Here is a 19,736-nt window from a genome sequence, read left to right as displayed (position 1 = left end):
CTTTACCAATGGGACCAGTCAGTTCTTGCCCTGATTGTAACTGCAGGTCAGGACAATCCAGACTCGGTTATTGCTTCCTCTATTGAGCCAAGTACATCGTTGAAAGGGAAATCTCTCTTATTTTCAGTCCATTTCTATTCATTCCTTGAAAATCAGAGATGGCTGCGGCCCACGTCGCCGGGTTTAGAATAAGGCAAGCGGGGCAGAGTTATCGTGGCCGCAGGGTAGCGAAATTCTAAATGGGTTGATGACGAATCGCTTTGATCGCTAACTAGCGAAATCGCAAACAAGCACAGGCACGATGGGCCGAATGGCTTCCTTCTGTGCCGTAAACTTCTGGGAAGCACAACAAGCCATCATGGCCAGTTTACCATGTCGCTACACCGCGGAAAGTCTTATCGCCCCTCCCTCCTCCAGAATATAATCAGTGCAAGTAGTGGTAAGACACGTGTACTGCGTCGCTCCCCCAGTAGGTTGGGCTCCCAGCTTCACTCCTCCAACTCAAGACTGCGTCCGTGGAAACAAACTGGAGTCGATTAACAAGGGGGAGCGCTAACCATCTAAACTTGTCTGTTTGTCCAACAGTTTTGATTTCACGCAGTTTCAGTTTGCTCAGACCATGATCTACACCATCGAGGAAATAAACCGGAAGCAGATCCTGCTGCCCAATATTACACTGGGCTACCAGATTCACGACGGCTGCGGGGACCCGGCCATGTCGACCAAAGTCACCACCCTGCTCATCAGCGGACAGGAGGACACCCTTGCTGACCCGAAGTGCAAAACAACCTCGAACATCCCGGCTATAGTTACAGATGCCGAGTCCATGCAATCGGTGGCAGTGGCGAGAGTCATTACCCCCTTCAATGTCACAATGGTAGGACTTAGTCTCAGCACCTTCCCCCTGTACACTGGCGGTATCCAGGTCAGAAACGGTGTTCCTGTATACTGTAGGCTGGTGCTGGATTTCAAAGTCGGTATGCTTCCAAATACAATTCCAAACAGGAGTCAACCCAATTCACTATATAAATGCATGATACATGGACCTGCTCCTTGCGTAGATGGGTGCGTTTTACATAGAATTACATAGAATATGCAGCACAGAAACAGGCCATTCGGCCCAACCAGTCCATGCCGGTATTTATGCTCCAATCGAGCCTCCTCCCGTCTTTTCTCATTTAACTCTATCAGCGTAACCCTCCATTCCCTTCTCCCTCATGTGCTTATCTAACCGCCCCTTAAATGCATCTATACTATTTGCTTCAACCACTCCCTGTGGTAGCGAGTTCCACATTCTCACCACTCTCTGGGTAAAGAAGTTTCTCCTGAATCCTATTTGATTTCTTGGTGACTATCTTATATTGATGGTCTCTAGCTTTGATCCTCCCCACAAGTGGAAACATTCTCTCTGTATCCACTCTATCAAAACCTTTCATGATTTTAAAGACCTCTATTAGGTCACCCCTCAGTCTTCTCTTTTCAAGAGAAAAGAGACCCAGCCTGTTCATCCTTTCCTGCTCGGTATCCCCTCACAGTTCAGGTATCATCCTTGTAAATCTTCTCTGCACCCTCTCCAGTGCCTCTACGTCCTTTTCATAATATAGCAACCAGAACTGTACACGGTACAGTTATGTTTTGCTATGCTTATCTTAAAAGTGATACGTTTTTTAAATATTGATTTTCACACAAAGGGTGGTGGAAATCTGGAACTCTTTACCCCAAAAAGCGGTGGAGGCTGGAGGGGGTGGAGGCTGGGGGTCAATTGAAAATTTAAAACTGAGATAGATAGATTTTTGTTAGGCAAGGGTATTCAGACTGTGGAACAAAGGCGGGTGGATGGCATTAAGACACAGATCAACCCTGGTCTAATTGAATGCAGGAAGAAGCTTGAGGGGCTGAATGATCTCCTCCTGTTCCTATGATTTATCTTTAGATCATCATATGCTCTCTTTATATATTGTCCAGAGGAGTTAATAACATTCAAAATAGATGAAATGCTACCACCTAAACCTCACACAGTTTCAATTTGATCAAACCCCATGAAGGTAATAAGAACATAAGAAATAGGAGCAGGAGTCGGCCATTCGGCCCCTCGAGCTGGCTCCGCCATTCAATAAGATCACGGCTGATCATCGACTTCAACTCCACTTTCCCGCCCGATCTCCATATCGCTTGATTCCCTTAATATCCAAAAATCTATCGATCTCTGTCTTGAATATACTCAACGACTGAGCCTCCACAGCCCTCTGGGGTAGAGAATTCCAAAGATTCACCACCCTCTGAGTGAAGAAATTTCTCCTCATCTCAGTCCTAAATGGCCGACCCCTTACCCTGAGACTGTGACCCCTGGTTCTAGACTCTCCAGCCAGGGGGAAACAACCTCTCAGCATCCGCCCTGTCAAGCTCTCTAAGAATTTTATATGTTTCAATGAGATCACCTCTCATTCCTCTAAATGCCAGAGAATGGGTGGGAGGATTCAGGAAAGAGTAAAGTGAAAGAAATGTCAAGGCTCTAGAGCAGAGCAGAGTTTTGGGTACAAATAAGCACAGTGGGTCAGGAAGGGACAGAGAGTAACAAAGGTCATAGGGCATCAGTGACTAAGGTGACATCAGGGAAAAATAGAAATAAGTCAAAGCTAAAGGCACTATATTTGAATGTGCAAAGCATTCGCAACTAAATAGATGAATTAATAGCGCAGATAGAAATGAATAGGTTTGATCTAATAGCCATTACGGAGACGTGGTTGCAATGTGGCCAAGGTTGGGAACTAAATATTCCAGGATACTTAACTTTTAGAAGAGATGGGCAAAATGGAAAAGGAGGAGGGGTAGCCCTGATAATAAAGGATGGGATAAAGACAGCAGAGAGAAAGGATCTTAGCTCCGAAAATCAAGAAGTAGAATCAGTTTGGGTGGAGCTAGGAAACAGCAAGGGGCAGAAAACATTGGTGGGAGTTGTTTATAGGACCCCAAACAGTAGTTGTAATGTAGGGCAGAGTATAAATCAGGAAATTAAAGGTACATGTAACAAGGTTAATACAGTAATCATGGGGGACTTTAATCTACATATAGATGGGGCAAACCAAATTTGCAGTATTAGTGTGGAGGATAATTCATGGAATGTAAACAAGATAGTTTTCTAGATCAGTATGTTGAGGAAACCAACTAGGTAACAGGTTATTTTAGATCTAATATTGTGCATTGAGAAAGGGTTAATTAATAACCTTGTAGTAAAGGAGCCTTTTGGGAAGAGTGACCATAATATGATAGAATTTTATATTGAGTTTGAAAGTGATTTAGTTAAATCCGAAACCAGGGTTTTCATTCTAAACAAAGCCAACTACGTAGGTATGAGGGGCGATTGGGAAACTATATTAAAAGGTATGATGGTAGAGAAGCAATGGCTAGCATTTAAAGAATTAATACATAATTTACAACAAATATATATTCTTTAAGGCACAAAAACCCCACAGGAAACGTGGTCCAACCGTGGCTAACAAGAGAAGTTAAAGATAGTATTAGATCAAAGGAAGAGGCTTATAATGTTGCCAAAAAGAATAATAAGCCTGAGGATTGAGAGGATTTTAGAATTCAGCAAAGGAGGATCAAGAAATTGATAAGGAAAGAGAAAAAAGAATATGAGAGTTAATTAGCAAGAGACATAAAAACAGATTGCAAATGTTTCTATAGGTATGTAAATAGGATGAGATTAGTGGAAGTAAATGTGGGCCCATTAGAGACAGAGACAGGAGAAATTATGATGGGCAATAAGGAAATGGCAGAAACATTAAACAAAACAGTAGAATATGGATAAATGTGAAGTTATCCACTTCGGTAGGAAGAACAGAAAGGCAGAGTATTATTTAAATGGAGATAGATTGGGAAATATTGATGTACAAAGGGACCTGGGTGTCCTTGTACACCAGTCACTGAAAGCAAACATGCAGGTGCAGCAAGCAATTAGGAAGGCAAATGGTATGTTGGCCTTCATTGCAAGAGGATTTGAGTACAGGAGCAAGGGAGTCTTACTGCAGTTGTACAGGGCCTTGGTGAGACCACACCTGGAGTACTGTGTGCAGTTTTGGTCTCCTTACCTAAGAAAGGATATACTTGCCATAGAGGGAGTGCAGCGAAGGTTCACCAGACTGATTCCTGGGATGGCAGGACTGTCGTATGAGGAGAGATTGGGTCAACTAGGCCTGTATTCACTAGAGTTTAGAAGAATGAGAGGGGATCTCATTGAAACGTATAAAATTCTGACAGGGCTAGACAGACTGGATGCAGGGAGGATGTTTCCCCTGGCTGGGGTGTCTAGAACGAGGGGTCACAGTCTCAGGATATGGGGTAGGACATTTAGGACTGAGATGAAGAGAAATGTCTTCACTCAGAGGGTGGTGAACCTGTGGAATTCTCTACCACAGAAGGCTGTGGAGGCCAAGTCACTGAATATATTTAAGAAGGAGATAGATAGATTTCGAGACACAAAAGGCATCAAGGGGTATGGGCAGAGAGCGGGAATATGGTATTGAGATAGAGGATCAGCTATGACCATATTGAATGGCGGAGCAGGCTCGAAGGGCCGAATGGCCGACTCCTGCTCCTATTTTTCTATGTTTCTATATACTTTGTATCTGTCTTCACGGTAGAAGACACAAAAAACATTCCAGAAATAATGGGGAACCAAGGGTCTAGAGAGAATGAGGAACTTAAAGAAAGTAGAGACATAGTGCTGGAGAAATTGATGAGACTCAGTGGTGACAAATCCCCTGGACCTGATGACCTGCATCCTAGGGTTTTACAAGAGGTAGCTGCAGAGATAGTGGATGCACTGGGGTTAATCTTCCAGAATTCCCTAGATTCTAGAACAGTCCCCAAGGATTGGAAGGTAGCAAACATAACCCCGCTATTTAAGAAAGGAGGAAGAGAAAAAACGGGGAATGAGAGGCCAGTTAACCTGACGTCAGTAGTAGGCAAAATGCTAGAATCTATTATTAAAGACGTGGTAACAGGGCACTTAGAAAATCACAATATGACTAGGCAGCTGCAGTCAACATGGTTTTATGAGAGGGAAATCGTGTTTGACAAACCTGTTAAATTTTTTTGAAGGTGTAACTAGTCGGATGGATAACGGGGAAACAGTGGATGTGGTGTATTTGGATTTTCAAAAAGCATTCGATAAGGTGCCACACAAGAGGTTATTACAGAAAATGAGGACTCATGGTATTGGGGGTAATATATTAGCATGGATTGAGGATTGGTTAATGGACAGAAAACAAAGAGTAGGAATAAACGGGACTTTTTCGGGTTGGCAGGCTGTACATAGCGGGTACCGCAAGGATCTGTGCTTGGGCCTCAGCTATTTACAATCTATATTAATGACTTAGATGAAGGGACTGAGTGTTACGTATCCAAATTTGCTGCTAATACAAAGTTAGGTGGGAAAATAAGCTGTGAGGAGGAAACAGAGAGGCTGTAGAGAGATATAGACAGGTTGATTGAGTGGGCAAGAACATGGCAAATGGAATACAATGTGGGGAACTGTTAAGTTATCCACTTTGGTAGGACAACCAAAAAAGCAAATATTTTTTGAATGGTGAGAGACTGGGAAATATTTGCACTCAGAGGGACCTGGGTGTCCTTGTACATGAATCACAGAAAGTTAACATGCAGGTACAGCAAGCAATTAGGAAAGCAAATGGTATGTTAGCTTTTGTTACAAAGGGATTAGAGTATAAGAGTAAAGAAGTCTTATTACAATTATACAGGGCATTGGTGAGACCACACCTGGAGTACTATGTACAGTTCTGGTATCCTTACCTAAGGAAGGATATACTTGCCTTAGAGGGAGTGCAGCAAAGATTCACTAGACTGGTTCCTGCGATAAGGGGGTTGCCCTATGAGGAGATATTGAGTAGACTAGGCCTATATTCACTAGAGTTTCGAAGAATGAGAGGTGATCTAATTGAAACACATAAAATTCTTAAGGGGCTCAACAGGGTTAATGCTGGGAAAATGTTTCCCCTGGCTGGGGAATCTAGAACATGGGGTCACAGTCACAGAATAAGGGGTCGGCCATTTAGGACTGAGATGAGGAGAAATTTCTTCACTCAAAAGGGTTGTAAACTTTGGAATTCTCTACCCCAAAGAGCTGTGGATGCTCAGTCATTGAGTATATTCAAGACAAAGGTCGATAAATTTTTGGAAACTAAGGGAATTACGGGATATAGGGATAGTGCAGAAGGTGGAGTTGAGGTAGAAGATCAGCCATGATCTTATTGAATGGCGGAGCAGGCTTGAAGGGCCAAATGGCCGACGGCTGCCCCTATTTCTTATGTTCTTGTGAATCATAGGACAACCCTCTCATCCCAGGAATCAATCTAGTGAACCTTTGTTGCACCGCCTCTAAGGCAAGTATATTCTTCCTTAGGTGAGGAGATCAAAACTGTACACAGTAAACGAAAGGTGTCAATCAAACTCTGATTTGTGGATCTCTTCTTAGGCAGTCCCTCGGAACCGAGGATGACTCGCTTCCACACTAGAAATGAGTTCTCAGGTGACTGATGAGTCCAGTGCGGGACCTACAGTCTCTGTCACAGGTAGGGCAGGCGGTGGTTGAAGGGGTGGGTGGGTGGGGTTCTTCGGTTTACGTGCGCTCCTTCCGCTGTTTGCGCTTGGCTTCTGCTTGCTCCCGGTGAAGAGACTCGAGGTGTTCGGCGCCTTCCCGGATGCTTCTCCTCCACTTTGTGCAGTCTTGGGCCAGGGATTCCCAGGTGTCGGTGGGGATGTTACACTCTTTCAAGGAGGCTTTGAGGGTGTCCTCGAAGCGTTTCCTCTGCCCACCTGGGGCTCTCTTGCCGTGTCGGTGCTCCGAGCAGATTGCTTGCTTTGGGAGTCTCGTATCAGGCATGCGGCCGGTGTGGCCCATCCATCGGAGCTGATCGAGCGTGGTCAAAGCTTCAATGCTGGGGATGTTGGCCTGAGCGAGAACACTGACGTTGGTGCATCTATCCTGCCAATGGATTTGCAGGATCTTGTGGAGGCAGCGTTGGTGGTACCTCTCCAGTGCTTTGAGGTGTCTCCTGTACATGGTCCATGTCTCTGAGGCATACAGCAGGGCGGGTATCACTGCTGCTCTGTAGACCATGAGCTTAGTGCTGGGTTTGAGGTCCTGGTCTACAACACTCTCTTCCTCAGGTGACCGAAGGCTGCACTGGCACACTGAAGGCAGTGTTGGACTTCGTCATCGACGTCTGACCTTGTTGACAGTACGTTCCCGAGGTATGGAAAGTGCTCCACGCTGTCCAAGGCCTTGTCGTGGATTTTGATAATCGAGGGGCAGTACAGTGTGGCGGGGGCAGGTTGGTAGAGGACCTTTGTCTTAAGGATGTTTAGTGTAAGGCCCATGCTCTCATACGCTTCAGTGAAGGTGTTGACGATGGTTTGGAGTTCGACCTCCGAGTGAGCGCAGACACAAGCGTCGTCTGCATACTGTAATTCGATGACAGAGGATGGGACGACCTTGGATCTGGACTGGAGGCGACGGAGGTGACGGTAAAGACAGATACCCCATCTGTACCTTTGTGTCAGAATCTTCTGCTATAAGTAACGTTATTAAAAGACTTTCAATAAAGACAACTAAAAGTCGGCATTTTGAAGCTCTGGCGCTAAGTTTCTAAGAGATCATGGGCCGTATTTTACGACCCCCGTGGGTGCGTACGAGGTACGCACGCGCCCGTAGGGGCCGCGCAAGTGCCGGGTTTAGGCATGCGAAACGCACGCGCTGAAACCTGGAACTCGCGTCCCCGGGAGACGGGCCTCTGCGGGCGGAGAGTTGAGCTATTTGCCCAACTTCCGGCCGCTGAAAGACCGTGGAATTCTTATGCCTGGTAAAAACAGGCATAAGGCCTGCTTTTACCAGCATAAGAGTTTAAAAAATAGAAAAATTAAATTTTATCACTCACTTATACATTAAAAACCCTGTCCAATAAGGTAAGGTTATGTTTTGCCCTGTTAAAACATATTTTAAAAAATTTCAAAAAATTACATTGTTAAAAAAATATATAATTAAATACCATTTTAATTAATTTTATATATGTAATTGTTTTTATTATTTATTTCATGTGTTTTCATATTTTTTAAGTCATCCCCATTCACACTTGTTACAGTTCTGTATGTACGGAACTCGCATAAGTATGAATGGGAATTCCCTTCTTTCATTGGTTGGGCGGCCCACGTGATCCCAGGGGCGCTTGTGAACTGCGTGCACCCGCCTCGAATACCTCGGCCTCTACGCATTTCTACCAGGAGAGGCCCAGGATCGCAAGCCTCCGTATCTCCCGGACCACCAGGTAAATGTGTAGATTTTTTGATGATCGGAAGTCTCCGATCGCAAGTTCAGGCCCGTTGTCACCACAGTGAGGGAGGAATGAAAGAAAGAATTGCTCTGATATCTTAAATGCTTTTTTATCACTTGCAAAATCCTAAATGTTCTCTTTCACATACGGAGCAGCTATATAGCTAGGCAGCAGATGAAACCTTCAGCAACCATATAAAATATCGAGGGATGTTTCCTACACCTGTGGTGGAATTTTTGAAAGTCTCCCGAAAAAGTCTCTTATTCCTCCCCAATTCACGGGAGGTCACCCCATGTTATTTTTTACTGACACAGGTACATGGGCATTCTGAGAGCTGAAATAGTCAAGAATAAGCGTTACATTTGGAAATTAAGTAGAATGCCATTTATAGATTTGCAAAGGTTACATAGAAACATAGAAGATAGGAGCAGGAGTAGGCCATTCGGCCCCTCGAGCCTGCTCCGCCATTTAATGAAATCATGGCTGATCATCCAAATTCAGTACCCTGTCCCTGCCTTCTCCCCATATCCCTTGATCCCTTTAGCCTCAAGAAATATATCTAACTCCTTCTTGAATATATTTAATGAATTGGCCTCAACTGCCCTGTGTGGCAGAGAATTCCACAGGTTCACCACTCTCTGGGTGAAGAAATTCCTCCTCATTTCAGTCCTAAATGGCTTACCCCTTAACCTTAGACTGTGACCCCTGGTTCTGGACTCCCCGACCATCGGGAACATCCTTCCTGCATCTAGTCTGTCTAGTCTTGTTAGAATTTTAAAAGTTTCAATGAGATCCCCTCTCATTCTTCTAAACTCTAGCGAATATATGCCCAATTGGCCCAATCTCTCCTCATACGTCATTCCTGCCATCCCAGGTATCAGTCTGGTGAATCTTCGCTGCACTCTCTCCATGGCAAGAACATCCTTCCTCAGATAAGGTGACCAAAACTGCACACAATACTCAAGGTGTGGTCTCACCAAGGCCCTGTACAACTGCAGCAAGACATCCTTGCTCCTGTACTCAAATCCTCTCACTATGAAGGCCAAAATACCATTTGCCTTCTTAACCGCCTGCTGCACCTGCATGCTTATCTTCATCGACTGGTGCACAAGGACACCCCGGTCTCGTTGCACTTCCGCTTTTCCCAATCTATTGCCATTCACATAATAATCTGTCTTCCTGTTTTGCCACCGAAGTGGATAACCTCGCATTTATCCACAATTTACTGCATTTGTCACACAACCTGTCCAAATTGTACTGGAGTTTCTCTGCATCCTCCTCACAGCAGACACGCCCACCCAGCTTTGTGTCATCTGCAAACTTGGAGATATTACATCTAGTTCCCTCGTCTAGATCATTTATATATATTGTGAATAGCTGGGGTCCTAGCACCGATCCCTGCGGTACCCCACTAGTCACTGCCTGCCACTCGGAAAAAGACCAGTTTATTCCAACTCTTTGCTTCCTGTCTGCCAACCAGTTCTCTATCCAAGACAGTACCTTACCCCCAATCCCTTGTGCTTTAACTTTACATGCTAATCTCTTATGCGGGACCTCATCGAAAGCCTTCTGAAAGTCCAAATACACCACATCCACTGGTTCTTCCTTATCTATTCTACCAGTTACATCCTCAAAAAATTCCAGTAGATTAGTCAAGCATCATTTACCTTTTGTAATTCCATGTTGACTTTGTCCGACCCTGTCACTGTTTTCCAAGTGCTCTGCTATTACATCTTTTATAATGGACTCTAGCATTTTCCCCACTACCGATGTCAGGCGTCCCGGTCTATAATTCCCCGTTTTTTCTCTACCACCTTTTTAAAATAGTGGGGTTACATTAGCTATCCTCCAATCCATGGGAACTGTTCCAGAGTCTATAGAATTTTGGAAGATGACCAGCAATGCATCTACTATTTCTAGGGCCACTTCCTTAAGTACCCTAGGATGTAAATTATCAGGCCCTGGGGATTTATCGGCCTTCAATCCCATCAATTTCCCTAACACTATTTCCCTACAAATACTGATTTCATTCAATTCCTCGCTCTCATTAGACCCTATGTTCCCGACATCTCTGGGAGGTTATTTGTGTCCTCCTTTGTGAAGACAGAACCAAAGTATGTATTTAATTGGTCTGCCATTTCTTTGTTCCCTATTATAAATTCCCCTGATTCTGACTGCAAGGGACCTACGCTTGACTTCACCAATCTTTTTCTCTTCACATATCTATAGAAGCTTTTACAGTCAGTTTTTATGTTCCCTGAAAGCTTACTCTCATAATCTATTTTCCCCCTCTTAATTAATCCCTTTGTCCTCCTTTGTTGAATCCTAACTGCTCCCAATCCTGAGGTTTGCTGCTTTTTCTGGCCAAATTATATGTCCTCTCCTTGGATCTTATGCTATCCCTAATTTCCCTTGTTAGCCACGGTTGAGTCACCTTTTTTGTTTTATTTTTATGCCAAACAGGGATGAACAAATTCTATAGTTCATCCATGCGATCTTTAAATGTTTGCCATTGCCTATCCACCGTCAACCCTTTAAGTAACGTTCCCCAATCCATCCTAGCCAACTCGTGCCTCATACCATCATAGTTTCCTTTATTTAAATTCAGCACCCTCGTCTCTGAGTCAACTACTTCACTCTCCGTTTTAAGGAAGAATTCTATTATATTATGATCACTCCTCCCCAAGGGGCCTTGCACAACAAGATTGCTAATTAATCCTTTCTCATTACATAATACCCAGTCTAAGATGACCTGATCTCTAGTTGATTCCTCGACATATTGGTCCAGGAAACCATAAGAACATAAGAACATAAGAACATAAGAAATAGGAGCAGGAGTAGGCCAATCGGCCCCTCGAGCCTGCTCTGCCTTTCAATAAGATCATGGCTGATCTGATCCTAACCGCCAATCCACTATCACAGAACCATCTCCTGAATCTAACAGAATTAGACACACGAAATAGGAGCAGGATCAGGCTACACGGCCCCTGGGCCCGCTCCGCTACCCACAGGGCCATGACCGATCCGAACCTAGACTCATGTCCAAATCCCTGCCCGCTCCCCGTAACCCTTAATTCCCTTTACTTCTAGGAAACTGTCTATTCCTGTTTTAAATTTATGTAATGATGTAGCTTCTACAGCTTTTTGGGACAGCATATTCCATGGACCTACCACCCTCTGAGTGAAGTAGTTCCTCCTCATCTCAGTTTTGAAAGAGCAGCCCCTTATTCTAAGACTATGCCCCCGAGTTCTAGTTTCACCCATCATCGGGAACATCCTCCCTGCATCCACCCGATCCAACCCCTTCACAATCTTATATGTTTCAATAAGCTCGCCTCTCATTCTTCTGAACTCCAATGAGTAGAGTCCCAATCTACTCAACCTCTCCTCATATGTCCATCCCCTCATCCCCGGGATTAACCGAGTGAACCTTCTTTGTACTGACTCGAGAGCAAGTATGTCTTTTCTTAAGTATGGACACCAATACTGTATGCAGTATTCCAGGTGCGGTCTCACCAATACCTTGTACAACTGAAGCAATACCTCCCTATTTTTATATTCTATCCCCCTAGCAATGAAAGCCAACATTCCATTGGCCTTCTTAATCACTTGCTGCACCTGCATACTAACCTTTTGACTTTCGTGCACCAGGACCCCCAGATCCCTTTGTACTTCAGTACCTTCCAGTTTCTTGCCATTAAGATAATAACTTGCTCTATGATTTTTCCTGCCAAAGTGCATAACCTCACACTTTCCAGTATTGTATTTCATCTGCCAAATCTCTGCCCACTTACTTAGCCTGTCTATGTCCCCTTGCAGGTTTTTTATGTCCTCCTCACTCACTACTTTCCCTCCCATCTTAGTATCATCTGCAAACTTTGATATGTTACACTCGGTCCCCTCCTCCAAATCGTTAATATAGATTGTAAAGAGTTGGGGACCCAGCACTGACCCCTGCGGAACACCACTAGTTACTGATTGCCAGTCTGAGAATGAACCATTTATCCCAACTCTCTGCCTTCTGTTAGATAGCCAATCCTCTATCCATGCCAGAATATTATCACCAATCCCGTGATTTTTTATCTTAAGCAATAATCTTTTGTGTGGCACCTTGTCAAATGTCTTTTGGAAGTCTAAATACACTACATCCACTGGTTCCCCTTTATCCACCCTATATGTTACTTCCTCACAGAACTCCAGCAAATTTGTCAAACATGACTTCCCCTTCATAAAACCATGCTGACTTTGTCCTATTAAATTATGATTATCCAAATGTCCTGTTACTGTCTCCTCAATAATGGACTCCAAAATTTTACCTACCACAGTTGTTAGGTTAACCGGTCTATAGTTTCCAGCCTTCTGTCTACTGCCCTTTTTAAATAAGGGTGTTACATTAGCAGTTTTCCAGTCTGCCGGGACCTTTGCCGAGTCCAGGGAGTTTTGGAAAATTATTACCAATGCATCCACAATCCCTACCGTCACTTCCCTCAAGACCCTAGGATGTAAGCCATCAGGTCCAGGTGATTTATCCGCCTTGAGTCCCATTATTTTACCGAGTACCACTTCCTTAGTGATTTTGATCGTGTTTAGCTCCTCCCCCCCCCCCCTTTAGCCCCCTGTTTGTCCAGTGTTGGGATATTCTTAGTGTCTTCTACTGTAAAGACTGATATAAAATATTCATTCAGTGTTTTTGCCATCTCCATATTTCCCACCATTAATTTCCTGGTCTCATCCTCTAAGGGACCAACATTTACTTTAGCCACCCTTTTTCTTTTTATATAACTATAAAAACTCTTACTATCTGTTTTTATATTTTTTGCAAATTTACTTTCATAATCTATCTTCCCTTTCTTAATCAATCTTTTTGTTATTTTTTGCTGTCTTTTAAAGTTTTCCCAATCCTCTATCCTCCCACTAGATTTGGCTACCTTATATGCCCTTGTTTTTAGTCGAATACTATCCTTAATTTCTTTACTTAGCCACGGATGGCTGTCTTTTCTTTTACACCCTTTTCTTCTCAGTGGAATATTTATTTTTTGGAAGTTGTAAAATAACTCCTTAAATGTACACCGCTGATCGTGTGTCGTCTCACCCTTTAATCTATTTTCCCAATCCACTCTACTCAATTCCACTCTCATACCTTCATAGTCTCCTTTATTCAAGCTTAGCATGCTTGTTTGAGATCCAACCTTTTCACCCTCTAATTGAATATGGAATTCAACCATGTTATGGTCACTCATTCCAAGGGGATCCTTTACTAGGACATTTTTAATTAATCCTGTCTCGTTACACAGGACTAGATCTAAGGTTGCTTGCCCCCTGGTCGGTTCAGTTACATACTGCTCAAGAAACCCATCCCTAATACACTCAATGAACTCATCCTCAAGGCAGCCCTGCCCAATTTGATTTGTCCAATTAATATGATAGTTAAAATCCCCCATAATTATAGATGTTCCCTTATTACAAGCCTCAACTATTTCCTGATTGATACTCCGTCCAACAGAGTTGCCACTGTTCGGAGGCCTATAGACTACGCCCACTAGTGTTTTTTTCCCCTTATTATTCCTTACCTCCACCCAAACTGTTTCATTATCCTGATCTTTTGACCCAATGTCATTTCTCTGTATTACAGTGATTCCTTCCTTTATTAACATAGCCACCCCACCTCCCCTTCCTTCCTGCCCGTCCTTCCTGATCATTAAATAACCTGGTATGTTTAATTCCCAGGCATTGTCACCCTGCAGCCATGTTTCTGTAATGGCCACAAGATCATACCCATATGTAGTTATTTGTGCCATTAACTCGTCTATTTTGTTACCAATGCTACGTGCATTCAGATAGAGAACTTTCAAATATGTTTTGTGACACTTAGTTCCTGCTTTTGCCCTTTTTATTACTTTACCTATACAATCTAGGAATTCCTCCTCTACAGTATTGTTACTAATTTGGTTAGCCCAATCTATATGTAGATTAAAGTCACCCATGATAACTGCTGTGCACACATCTCTAATTTCCCATTTAATGCCATTCCCAACCTCAGCATTACTGTTTGGGGGTCTGTATAGAACTCCCACAAACGTTTTCTGCCTCATGGTATTCCTCAGCTCTGCCCATACAGATTCCACATCATCAGAGCTAATATCCTTCCTTACTATTGTGTTAATCTCCTCTTTAACCAGCAATGCTACCCCACCTCCTTTTACTTTCTTCCTGTCCTTCCTGAATATTGAATACCCCTGGATGTTGAATTCCCAGTCTTGGTCACCCTGGAGCCATGTTTCCGTAACCCCAATTATATCATATCCATTTACATCTATTTGTGCAGCTAATTCATCCACCTTATTACGAATGCTCCTCGCATTAAGACACAAAGCCTTCAGGCTTGATTTTTTAACACTCTTAGTCCTTTTAGAATTATTGTTTGCTGTGGCCCGGTTTGATTCACACCCTTCATTTCTCTGCTTTCCGCTTTTGCTTTTCTCCTTCCTGTCTTTTGTTTCTATCCTTGTTTCCCTTTCCTCTGTCTCGCTGCACAGGTTCCCAAACCCCTGCCATTTTAGGTTAAACCCTCCCCAACAGCACGAGCAAACACTCCCCCTAGGACATCAGTCCTGGTCCTGCCCAGGTGAAAACCGTCCAGTTTGTACTGGTCCCACCTCCCCAGAACCAGTTCCAATGACCCAGGAATTTGAATCCCTCCCCCTTGCACCATTCCTCTAGCCACATATTCATCTGAAATATCCTTCTATTTCTACTCTGACTAGCACATGGCACTGGTAGCAATCCTGAGATAATTACCTTTGAGGTCCTATTTTTTAACTTACCTCCTAACTCTCTATATTCAGCTTTTAGGACCTCAGCCCAGTTTTTACCTATATCGTTGGTACCTATATGCACCACGACAACTGGCTGTTCACCCTCCCCCTCCAGAATGCCCTGCAGCCGCTCCGAGACATCACTGACCCTTGCACCAGGGAGGCAACATACCATCCTGGAGTCTCGTTTGCGGCCGCAGAAACGCCTATCTATTCCCCTTACAATAGATTGGTGAGACCGCACCTGGAATACTGCATACAGTTTTGGTGTCCATACTTAAGAAAAGACATACTTGCTCTCGAGTCAGTACAAAGAAGGTTCACTCGGTTAATCCTGGGGATGAGGGGGTGGTCATATGAGGAGAGGTTGAGTAGATTGGGACTCTACTCATTGGAGTTCAGAAGAATGAGAGGCTATCTTATTGAAACATATAAGATTGTGAAGGGGCTTGATCGGGTGGATGCGGTGAGGATGTTCCCAATGATGGGTGAAACTAGAACTAGGGGGCATAATCTTAAAATAAGGGGCTGCTCTTTCAAAACTGAGATGAGAAACTTCTTCACTCAGAGGGTGGTTGGTTTGTGGAATTTGCTGCCCCAGAAAGCTGTGGAAGCTACATCATTAAATAAATTTAAAACAGAAATAGATAGTTTCCTAGAAGTAAAGGGAATTAAGGGTTACGGGGAGCAGGCAGGAAATTGGACATGAGTCTAGGTTCGGAATGGTCATGGCCCTGTGGGTAGTGGAGTGGGCCCAGGGGCCGTGTAGCCTGGTTCTGCTCCTACTGTGTTCTAATTCTGTGTTAGATTTCAGGAGATGGTTTTATTCCTGTTCCTGGCTGGGGTGGAGATCGCCTTTACAGAAGGTAAGTACTGTAGAAAATATAGGGACAGAGTGATCTCCTGGAAGAATTTTGATCGCCTAGATGGGTCAGAGAGGAATTTCCCAGATTTTTTTCTCCCAAGTTGGCCATTGGGTCTTTATCTGGTTTTTCGCCTCTCCCGGGAGATCACATGGGTTCGGGTGGATGCAGAGTGATAGAAGATTTGAGGTTAGGATCAGATCAGCCATGATCTTATTGAATGGTGGAGCAGGCTCGAGGGGCCGATTGGCCTACTCCTGCTCCTATTTCTTATGTTCTTATGTTCTTATTCCCCTATCACTATGGTGCCAGGAAGTTGGCTGCTGCTGCCTTCCCCCGATAAGCCATCTCCCTCAACAATATCCAAAGTGGTATATCTGTTTGAAAGGGGGATGGCCACAGGGGACCCCTGCACTACCTGCCTGCGCCTACTATTCTGCCTGGTGGTCACCCATTCCCTTCCTGCCTGTGCAGCCTTTACCTACGGTGTGACCAACTCCCTAAACGTGCTATCCATGATGTCCTCAGCATCGCGAATGCTCCAGTATGTATCCATTCGCAGCTCCAGCGCCGCAATGCGGTCTGTCAGTAGCTGCAGCTGGATACACTTCCCGCACACATGGTTGTCAGGGACACAGGAAGTGTCCCTGATTTCCCACATAGTGCAGGAAGAGCATGCCACGGGACCGAGCTGTGCTGCCATGACTTACCCTTTAATTAATTCAAATTAAATTCAATCAAATCAATACCACTAATTACACTACAATTAAATGATATACTCAAGGGCCCTTGTTTACTACCACTCCCTGCTACACAACAGATACCCTAGAAACTTTAAACTACAAAAATTAAGTTTGGAAAAAAGCAAGAAAGAGAGAAATACTCACCAATCACTTACCTGCTTTCTGGTGACGTCACACTTCAATTACTTTTTACTTCTCGCTGCTGCCGCCAGTGTGGCTGGGCCGCTCTCGCTCCCCGCTCTTTAACTCCTCGGTCACCGCACTCAGTCTCCACCCAGGACCGCTCTCGCTGCTGGCGCTGGACTGCCCCACAGTCTCTTCTAAATCGATACAAGGAAGGGCAAATCAAAATGAACCTGCAAAGTGCTGCTCAGTACCCAATAAAATATTTGTGAACTGGCCTTTTTTCAAATTTGTTCTTGGTAAGGGGTAGGAGGGTTAGAGGAGATTTGAGGAAAAACTTTTTCACCCAGAGGGTGGTTGGAATCTGGAACTCACTGCCTGAAAGGGTGGTAGAGGCAGGAACCCTCACAACATTCAAGAAGCATTTAGATGAGCACTTGAAATGCCATAGCATACAAGGCTACGGACCAAGTGCTGGAAAATGGGATTAGAATAGAGAGGGCTTGATGGCCGGCGCGGACACGATGGGCTGAAGGGCCTCTTTCTGTGCTGTATAACTCTATGGGGGAAAAATTCAGTATCGCCCCGTTTGGGGCGCGATTATCGGCCATGCGCAAAGTTTAGCGCCTGGCGCTAATTATCGCCTCCAACTGCAAACTTGTTTTTTATCACCACTGGAGTTGATTGGAGCGCTAAATCAGGTGGTACACACCTCTCTTAAGGCGCAAAGGCCGAGGAGCGAGGCGCTACCTCAGAGCGCTGGTGAAGCTCATGTGATGTCAGTCAGCAATGGAACACAGCCACACTGGCGCCGGCCAGTTCTTAAAGGGGAAGGTCGATCTTGCTCTCCAGCCACACCCTGCTCATTGCAGCCTTGAATCTCGGCCTGGAGAGACCTGTACATCAAATCTGCTGGAAAGAACAATGGAGAGACCCAGGGAAAGAGCTCAGAGTGCAGCCCCCACAGCCTCTTCTAAATCGATACAAGGAAGGACAAATCAAAATGAACCTGCAAAGTGCTGCTCAGTACCCAAAACTCCTTCACACAGCGTTGAATCTCTCCAGAAGTCTCTCGCTCTCTCTCTCTCAGAATGCGTGGTGCAAAAATGTCACCAACAAAAAAAGGCAGGAAGTGGTCGCCTTTAAATAGCGCTCCCCCAGTCCCTTCCTGACTGCAAAACGCTCCCCTCAACCTGTCGTTGCTAGCGGCAGGTGGTAAGGCAGGGGGCACCACTCAATATCCGGTCTGGGGCGTTGCACACTTGACTGACGTCACGATCTGCCGGCGCAGGAGATTGTGGCGGTAGTGTTTAGCGCCACCGCAAAATGTCTAGTTAATTTCATGACCAGCGCAAACATCGCCGCGCCCGGGCGCTAGTTGCTTTGCGCCCCATTAGCGCCCTCTTAAGGCGCTAACGGGAGGCGCAAACAACTGAATTTTCCCCCTAATGACTGTATGTTGACAAGGCCACATTTATTGCCCTCAGAAGGTGGTGATAGGCCTCCTCTTTGAACCGATGCAGTCCCTGTGCTGTTGCGGCTCCCACAATGGTGTTAGGCAGGAACATAGCAACAGGAGTAGACCATTGAGCCCCTCAAGCCTGCTCCACCATTCAATGAGATCATGGCTGATCTGCGACCTAACTCCTTTGGCCCATATCCCTTAATATCTTTGGTTAACAAAAAGCTATCAATCTCTGATTCTGTAACATTTGCGGAAGAGAGTTCCAAACTTCTACCACCCTTTGTGTGTAGAAGTGTTTCCTAATTTCACTCCTGAAAGGTCTGGCTCTAATTTTTAGACTATGCCCCCTAGTCCTAGAATCCCCAACCAGCGGAAATAGTTTCTCTCTCTCTCTACCCTATATCTTCCTTTTAATATCTTGAAAACTTCGATCAGATCACCCCTTAACCTTCTAAATTCTAGGGAATACAACCCTAGTTTGTGTAATCTCTCCTTGTAATTTAACCCTTGGAGTCCGGGTATCATTCTGGTAAACCTACGCTGCACTCCCTCCAAGGCCAATATATCCTTCCTAAGCTGTGGTGCCCAGAACTGCTCACAGTGCTCCAGGTGTGGTCTAACCAGGGCTTTGTACAGCTACAGCATAACTTCTACCCCCTTGTATTCTAGTCCTCTAGATATAAAGACCAGCATTCCATTAGCCTTTTTGATTATTTTCTGTATCTGTTCATGACATTTTAATGATCGATGTACTGGACCCCCAAGTCTTTTTGGACCTCCACTGTTTTTAGCCTTTCACCATTTAGAAAGTACCCTGTTCTATACTTTTTAGGTCCAAAGTGGATGACCTCACATTTGCCGACATTGATATCCATTTGCCACAGTTTTGCCCATTCACTTAATCTGTCGCTATCCCTTTGTAATTTTGTGCTTTCATCTACACTGCCTACAATGCCGCCTATCTTGGTATCATCGGCAAATTTGGATATGTGGCTTTCTATGCCATCATCTAAGTCGTTAATAAATACTGGAAATTCTATGGTTTGAAGAAATTCTGGTATATGTCCCAGTCAGGGTGAGAAGGGAACTTGGAGGTGATGGTGTTCCTATGAAGTTGCTGCTCTTGTCCCTCTCAGTGGTAGAGGGGAGAGCTCCTGCCCAAGTAACCTTGGTGAGTTGCAGCAGTGCATCCTGTAGATGGTGCGCCATGGCGGAGGGAGTGGATATTGGCCTAGAATTTGCGGTCAGTGGCAAAGCAAAGACCTTCGCCACTGGCCCCGAAGTCAGATCTGCACAAAGATCTCATGAGCTCTGTGTCGAGAAGTTTGGGTTTTCCGACGTTCAATTCAAATCAACGGAAGTTAATGGGGATT

At 44.6% G+C, this 19,736-nt stretch overlaps 1 protein-coding gene across 1 annotated transcript in view; it reads left to right on the top strand.

The window, feature by feature from the left end:
- The first annotated feature begins 602 nt into the window (after nucleotides 1-602).
- Nucleotides 603-19,736, top strand: part of LOC147081004 (extracellular calcium-sensing receptor-like) — a 31,679-nt gene continuing 12,545 nt past the window's right edge. The window contains exon 1 of the mRNA XM_085980994.1: nucleotides 603-877. Within this exon, the coding sequence (XP_085837120.1) occupies nucleotides 620-877 (258 nt within the window). The 5' untranslated portion in view covers nucleotides 603-619. The remainder of the gene's footprint in view (nucleotides 878-19,736) is intronic.

Source organism: Somniosus microcephalus, unplaced genomic scaffold (genome assembly GCF_052327205.1).
Source record: "Somniosus microcephalus isolate GS21.2 unplaced genomic scaffold, FLI_Smic_1.0 scaffold890, whole genome shotgun sequence".
Taxonomy (NCBI): Eukaryota; Metazoa; Chordata; class Chondrichthyes; order Squaliformes; family Somniosidae; genus Somniosus; species Somniosus microcephalus.
This window is presented reverse-complemented; position numbering and strand designations above follow the sequence as displayed.